This window comes from Strongylocentrotus purpuratus, unplaced genomic scaffold, assembly GCF_000002235.5.
Source record: "Strongylocentrotus purpuratus isolate Spur 01 unplaced genomic scaffold, Spur_5.0 spur5_scaffold_8, whole genome shotgun sequence".
NCBI lineage: Eukaryota > Metazoa > Echinodermata > Echinoidea > Camarodonta > Strongylocentrotidae > Strongylocentrotus > Strongylocentrotus purpuratus.
Window position 1 is genome coordinate 26,422,464 of NW_022145614.1, and position 8,161 is coordinate 26,430,624.

The following is an 8,161-nucleotide window of genomic DNA, read 5'->3' on the forward strand; positions in this document are numbered from 1 at the left end:
ACTATAATACTCTCGCGGCTACCCGGTTGAAAAACGCTGTACTAGATGTTTTCTATTGACGGGGCAGATTGGCTAGGCCTGGAGGGAGAAATTTTCATTTTTAAAGAGAAACAGACACACAAACATACTTTTCCCGTCTCCCCCCCCCCCCTTATATCAAATATGTTTTACTCCTATCCACTTGTTTTACTCCTTTGCTTTAAAATACATCAAGGATGCCGATCAGATTACCCCAAAGTATTTTTCAATAATTGTTTAATGAAGCTTTAACAACATATTTCATCTAAGAATTATTATGTTGCCCCGCATTACTGATTCGCATCATATAATAATATTTGAAAAGCGTTTTAGATTAATCTTTCTCTTTGTGTTATATCACGTTTTTTTTCCTTTTCCTTCATCTCTCCCCTCGCTCTTACCTTTTTTGTTTGCCATTCGTGCCTTCCCCGTAGGTACGCCACTGAATGTATTCTAGGTGAGTAATGAGCAATGAACGATGAATCGAGATACTAGCTACATGTGCATGTATGTTAGTAGTTGTATTATAGGGTTTCTAATAACTTGTTGTTTCAGCAGTTCAATAAGATTCCAAGGAACTTTCGTGTGTTTGTATTTGCCTGTCCAGAGAACTTACTCACTGAACGATGAGCACTTCACTGTTATTTATGGACAGCCAAGTTTCTTGCGAAATTCAATTCCATTACAAAAAGGCCAACTCTATCGCAAAATTCTACGTAGCCCTCTGAAATGGCAGCTTATGAAGCTAGCCACATGGCTTTAATAGCGTCAAGCGTGTTTTGATGTTTGCTATTTAAATACTTCAGCATGAGAAAGTTTGGCTAGGTAAAGGCTAAGTAAATGAGCGTCAAAGCCTGACGGATATTAGAGCTATGTAAGAAGCCGTTAGTAAATACTCGGTAGAGAAAAATGTGAAGTTGCTATAAAAAAATGTGTCTCGTGTGACGACGATCGAACATTATCAGGAGAGCAACAAGAATTTCAAAGGAATTTTGAAAAATATTATCGTTATTTTCTGCATAAGAATGTGTCAGGCTGTAAATTTTGTCTCGAGTCAATCAAGGAATATGTAGAAAATCAAACAAACTTGTCAAATATATCTCACTGTAAATACAACTTTCCACCTTTATCTTTGTGGTTTTGAATACGTAGTGGATAACATGATCGTATTAGACGTTAATTGTTAATCATGATTCAATCTTTGAATGTAACTATGCATATATAATCAATAATTCCTCTGATGAGGCAAAGAAAAAAATGATTGTATTAAAAATTATACTTATGTTGCGTACTTATGTTAGGTCCGGCGTTATTTTCTTCTGCGGCACAGATTGGGGCTTTAAAAAGGGGGTCTTGATATAACCCTAACCCTAACCCTATAGGCTCAACACGCACCTAACCCCAACCTGTGCCGCCGGAAAAAATAACGCGTCCGGGGCTGTTACCCCGGTGGAAGATAACTTGCAAAGGCAGCTCGTACAGGTGTGCGAGTTAGGGCCGCACGAAGACTATAGGGCGTGGCATCAATTAGTGTGTAATTGAATCATTCTAGCTTGCAATTTCAACGAGACAACTTTTATTTACTATGAAAGTGCGTTGTGTCATGCTATGTTACGACATGTGTCATAAGGTTTTCCAGAGTTTTTATTCTCGTTTAGTTTTCCCTCTGGTCTTTAACCCTGGGCCATGTTCGGCCAGTTTCCTGAAGGAAACGACGACAGTTATACAAAATAAACGGCCGGCTTCCAGTAGTCGTTGTCAAGCTATCCCATAATAAATAAAGTGTATATTGTGTTATTTGTGTGTATAGGGAGTCAAGAAGGATTACAGATGGTATGTATGATCGCAAATATTATATCTTGTCGATTTAACAGAAGTAAGTGAGAGAGAAAGGGAAAGAGCAACCAAAAATCCCAACTAAATACAACGTTTACATCATTTTCGTTTTAAGCCTCCTCTAAAATCGGTGTTTTCAGTATTTCAACATTCTAAGCACAAGGAGGAAACCTAATACAAGGGGATTTTTGTTGTTGATACTCCCCTTATGTATTATGATTTAAAGGTTAATGATATCATAGATAACAACGAAATGAAGCCTATGTTTTTATCAGATAAATTTTACAGTACCAATCATTTGAGAGTAAAAAATTGATGTGTAATAAACCAATTTTTGCCCTAAAACCTGACATTGATACTTTACAACGATGTTTTTAAATCACGGTAAAAACTCAATCTTCCCCCTCTATCTTACCAAAATAATACGGTTTTTATAGCGATGACATAATTACAGAGAAAATAAATGCACGGAGGCATAAACGAACAGTAGGAGAGATGGGGGGGATTATGTTAAAAAATAAAATATAAAAGATTTTATTGAATTACATTTGACTAAATTTGATTTGATTAGATACTGGGCCGTATGCATAAAAAGTAGCAATTGCTTGTGCTAGCCTTTTACTTAAATCCGTATGCATAAACATAAGCAATTGCTTGCAAGCAAATGCTTTTGCTAGCAAGCACAAGCAATTGCTTGATGTCCGCAAGCAATTGCTTAAAGATCAAGCAATTGCTTAAAAACGTATGCATAAAGCGAACCTTTTGCTTGTTCTTATAAGCAATTGCTTACGTTTTTTCAAGCTCCGTCATAGCAGCTTGAGCTCTTGCTTAATCGGGACGTTCGCGGTTAAGCATCATGTTTATGCTCGTTAGAGAAAAACCAAAGTTGTACAGGAGTAGAATAAATCGAGAAGAAATTGCTCCCGAGACCTATCGGAAACTATTCTGTTTGATTAGTGTCAGTCTTCTTCTTGAGGCTTGTCTTCATGTTGGCAATTTTTTTCATAATTTGTTTTTCATCCATCCTCTTGCCAATACTGGCCATGATCGTGTTCTTTGCCTGCTGTAGAGCTAGGGTTTTCTTTTCCTTTGCTTGCGGCAGCTGACATTTCTCAATCAATATGGGGAATTCTTTGATGATCTCCACCAAATGGGTACTAAGATCTTGGTCAGTTGTATTAATTTCCTCACCATCTGACGCCATGTTCTCACTTGTAGGCCTATCAGATTTAGCGGAAAATTAGACACACGTCTGCCTTACATGTAAAATCCCTTCAGTACAGTCACGTGTATTATACGTATTTTTCTTGTTAGTATATGCATGCCATGTGTGTATGTGTATTTGGGTGTGCGCTTGTGTGTGCATGTATCGGTGTTTTTTTTCTCATTTTGTTCTGAAATATGTCATCCTGGAATGTTATACTGCCATGTCAGGAAAGGCTACCCCACACGCATGACATTTGAATACACTACTAGTATGCGAAACCCGCCTTTGTTCTCCCATGAATGATGTTCGCACCGGCGTGACGTCGCTATTGTTGAGATCGTAAGCAATTGCTTGCTGGAGGCAAGCAAAAGGTTTGAGCACAAGCAAAATGTTATGCATACGGATTTAAGCAATTGCTTGAGCTTGATCTTTTGCTTGCCAAGCAATTGCTTGTGCTTGAAGCAATCGCTTGCAAGCAATTGCTACTTTTTATGCATACGGCCCACTAAATCGACCTAAACACATGGACCTAATGCACCTATTAACAATGTTTATACATCGTGACGAAGTGAATTGAGTATGTGGAGTGTGTGTGTGCGCGCGAGTGTGAAAGTATGTGTGTGTGAGAGAGAGATAGAGAGGGTGAAAGTGTGTGTATGTGAGAGAGAATAGAGAGGGTGAAAGTGTGTGTGTGATAGAGAGAGAGAGAGAGAGGGAGAGATATAGAGAGGGAAAGTGTGTGTGTGTGAGAAAGAGAGAGAGAGAGATAGTGTGCGTGTGTATTTCTGTGTCTCTTTTTCTCAGCTCTCTATCCCTGTCTGTCTCTATCTCTCTCTTTACCCCCCCCCCCTTCCACTCTCTCCCCCCTCTCGCCCCCCTCTCTCTCTCTCTCTCTCTCTCTTTTGTTATAGCTATCTATCTACCAAACCCTCATTTTTTTAACTCAGATCCTGGTCATTTTGGATTCGTAGAGCCCCACCTTTTTAGGGAAGTTCTAAATTAGTATTATCTTTCAAATGCCGTTGGAATTTAACCTTTTCATTTTTTTTGACCTGCAAATAATAATAATAATAATAATAATTACAGTGCTTATATAGCGCCTAACACTTACTTTGTCAGAAGTCTCTAAGCGCTCTACAATAATGCAGCATAATTACCGTGGCTTTAGCAGTGCAGCTGTTACATAGTGCCTTTAAAACACCGACTTTGTTTTACTCCGAAGGGTACGGTGCCACCCCTCTCCTCTATTCTAGATCGAAGTCGCCACAAGCAGTTCATTTGTTTGTTTGATTTTAATTCTGCATTTTTGAACAAAATAAAATGTAGCATGCAAACTAGGTAAACATAAAATACATATATAATCACCCACAAATAATGAATTAAATCAAATACATTGTATTAAAAAAATACACTGTTAACAAAATTATGGAGGTGTTTTATCATAATCCGAAATGTGGTATACAAGAGAGGACATTGTTACCCCTCATTTTCCAAATATCGCACGTGAAGCGACGCCGCCCCTGCCATACACCATAGTCTACACAGCCTCTGTTGATCATGAAACATCTGATAAATTCCGATTATATCTCAGCTTTGTTGCATATTTAAAAATTAAAATCGATATCTACATGTACCATATGGAATTCAGCAAGCAAGCATTCCTTAAAACATTAACAAAGTTTATCGTTTTCCTCAACATGTCACAGCCCGTGAAATGGTGGTTTGGAACAACAATTGTACCATAGCATATAGAAGAGAATTGAATAAACTGTGCCTGGCGATACAGGCAACAAGAAACTTAATTTTATAGAAATCCTAGACTCTTCTGAAGTTCGTCATTTTTAGCATCCCGCGAGAACAGGACAACGGTTGTACCATCATACTGTGTACCATGACACTGGCATAAGGGTTTAAATTTTGTTAGGAAAGAATAATATGCGAATAATAAGGTACAATATCGAAGCCTTTATACAGTTAGACGTTTAATAAGGCTTTCCTATGTTATGCAGCAGCATTTAACAGAATGTTCGTAATGGTGCAGCATAGGCCTATTTTCAGCGAGTGAATACATTAAGTTATTTCTGCATGTGTTAAGTCGGAGATAGGTGAGTGAACGCTTAGCATCTGCATCCCAAAATGTTTACGATAGTAGTACTTACGGAACAACGGCTGTGCCATGGAATATGGTAAATGGTTAAACAAGCTGATTGACGGTTAGCCATCGAATAGCTCCATTCGTATAAAAATAATTTCAATAAAGTTCATCCTTGTCAGTATCTCACGAGAAAAGAACAATGGTTATTCCAAGATATGGACAAAAGAGTGTAACATGCTGTTACAAAAGAATATTCAGTACGTAATTCCATGAAGTACACAATTTGAATCCTTACATATTTGAACATGTAGCGTCGAAATCTTACTATCCTCAAGACCGTGGTACGAAACCAGGCTTCGCCATAGCATAAGCAGCAGCATTCATAAGGCTGTTCATAGTAGTGCATTTATTTGGTAATTTCAAGAAGTACAATTCGAAGACAGGAGGATGAATGCTTACCGTCGACATCTAACAATCTTTATGACAGTGCTGTCATAGCATGCGCGGCAGAATTCTGTAGGTTCAGCATTCACCGTTATGTATCAAGCGAGTCACTTCACTACAAACACAATCATAAAAACCTTTACATATTGATCGCTCATTTTCGGCATTTTACAATCCGTAAGATAGTAGTACGAAACAACGGTTGTGCCATGGCGTATGCAACAGGATTGAGCAGACTGTTGCTGAAGGTGATCCATCGAGTTACTTCGTTCAGCACGAAATCACTGGTCAAAACGTTATTGTAGATTAAACTTACGGCATTTGGTAACCACGTCACAATGAAAACGATTATGATGAAGGTCAAAGTCAGCATAACTTTACTGTTTTCAGAAGATGGTACTTGACGAGCTTTGCCGTGGTTTTGCTGAATTGACGACTTTGCCGTGAAAACAGTCGTTATTCTTTGATCTGTTATCTGCTGTGTCTTCTCTTGTGACGACGATGCAATATCAACAATGCTTGCATGATGTTCCCTGCTATTGGTCTGAATTTGGGTTTGTTCACTAAGATTGACAGAGACTTCAGCGAAATGGTTTTGAGTCGTATTGCATGCTTTCTTTAGAGACGCACAGTTATTCTCTTCAATCAACTGATCTTGACGTTCTGTCCAACAAACCGAAGGGTTCATCTTACGCTCCTTTGTAGCCATAGCTCCAGTCTCAACTCCAACTTTGAGACTGCGATTAAATCTTTTAGAAAGTTTTTTGCTGCCTCTGGTTTTGACTCGAAGAAAAATCTTTCCGTAAAGAGTTACTATCAAAACAAAGGGAATGATCATTCGACAGAGTGTAACGCCCACAATAGAATATACGTTTTTACCGTAATTTGGGCTGAAGACTATACTCTGTGAATTCGATTCTACTCCATCTACCAAGTCCCAAATTGTCGCGATAGGTATCCAGAAGGAGATGGACAACAGCCAGGTGATACCATTGACGAAGTGAGCGATCCTTTTGTTCTTTCGTTTGAAATGTTGAATCGGGTACCAGGTTGCAACGTAACGGTCCATGCAAATCGCAATGACACCGAGGACAGAGACCCCAAGGAGGGTGTTCTGGACGCCGACAAAGACATAAAAGAGGGATGTACCAAATATCCAGTTGTCATAGAGGGCCAAGGTACTACGAATAGCCATGATAAACCCCACGAGAATATCGGAGATGGTGATGTTGAGGATGTATTGGTTGGAGTAGGTCTGCAATTTTTTCTCGATGTGGAACGCTAACAGGATAAAGACATTCATTCCAACAGTCACAACCGCCAGGAGGAGCTCTATGCAGAAAACAATCTTGGCCTTTACAGAAGGGTTGAATGTCGATTGATGAGACTCTGTCGTCATCACTGGGCCAAATGTAGCGCTGAAAACAGACGTTGTGTTCTCCATTTTCAAAATCTAAAGGGTAAGCAAAATTGTAATTGATAAAGCAACAAATGGATGATGAACATGTATGAAGGTTAAGACAGCATTTAATATACTCCAAACAATTTTTGTTGACGAATGACGACCACACTTTAGTCTGACTCTAATTTTGTCGGTGTTTATATCCTAAAATATAAACATAAACCGATTCCTTGTCTGAAGCCTTTGATTTGAGTGATCACAAAATGATAATTGTTCAATGCATATACAATACTCTTCATTGACCAGCCATAGGAACTGTATAAACAGGAAATAGACCATAAAGTACAATAATGAATAAGTGAAGAGCAGCTTACCAGCTCGAGAAAATGGCGGCAACAGTAGAGCTACACAATTATGAAAATGGTCGTTGGACTACCACCACATAGAAGTCTATTAATACACCGGTAACTTGACGCTCAACTGTAAATCATTTCTCCGGCTACTGATAATATCTGCTATCTCAGTTCTGAGACATGTCGTACATTAGGAACGTGCAGGTTTGACAAGAACTCCAAACGATAGAATTATGTGAAACCCAACCTCGTATGATCGACAACCGTTATTAAAAGCAAACAACCCTCAGCCAATCCAAGAAGTGAAATATTATAGTGTTCATCATCGAATATATTTTTGGGTTATGAGTCCATGAAAATTATATGGAAATCTTTAGTTGAAGAGTCACACACAAAAAATCTTTGTTTTCTTTTTCTGTGTAGATACATTTACTACTGTGGTAAATCTTATATTACAAAGATAAGAAAAAGGGTTAAAAAGAATAAGACCTTGTCTCTAGTTAGAATGAAAAGAAAGTAATTAGATTAACGCCCCCTCCTTTCAGAACCCTGTACCCCAAACGACTTTAAGGGTTCAATGCCAAAGCCAGACCTTGCGTCCTGCAGTAGACCGGGCTTGTGTAGTGATTCGAGAAGAAGAAAGTGTGTTATAAAAAAGGTCCATTAATAAGTTCATATTTAACTTGAAATTCTTAATGATATTAGGCCAACTTGACAACTCGTGTCCATCCTTTGATATTATGTCGACTGAATATTACCATCCAATTAGTGCGGACTTCCTGTGCCAAAACGAGCCATCACCTCTC

General features: G+C 38.5%; 1 protein-coding gene across 1 annotated transcript; it reads right to left on the bottom strand.

Moving 5' to 3' along the window:
• Positions 1-2,794: 2,794 nt before the first annotated feature.
• LOC755175 (5-hydroxytryptamine receptor 1A-alpha-like) lies at positions 2,795-7,044 on the bottom strand. The gene is made up of 3 exons (XM_030976122.1): positions 5,917-7,044; positions 3,345-3,415; positions 2,795-3,074 (listed from the first exon to the last, which is right to left on the bottom strand). The coding sequence occupies exons 1-3, from the start codon at positions 7,042-7,044 to the stop codon at positions 2,795-2,797; spliced, it is 1,479 nt and encodes a 492-aa protein (XP_030831982.1).
• Between the last annotated feature and the right edge of the window lie 1,117 nt (positions 7,045-8,161).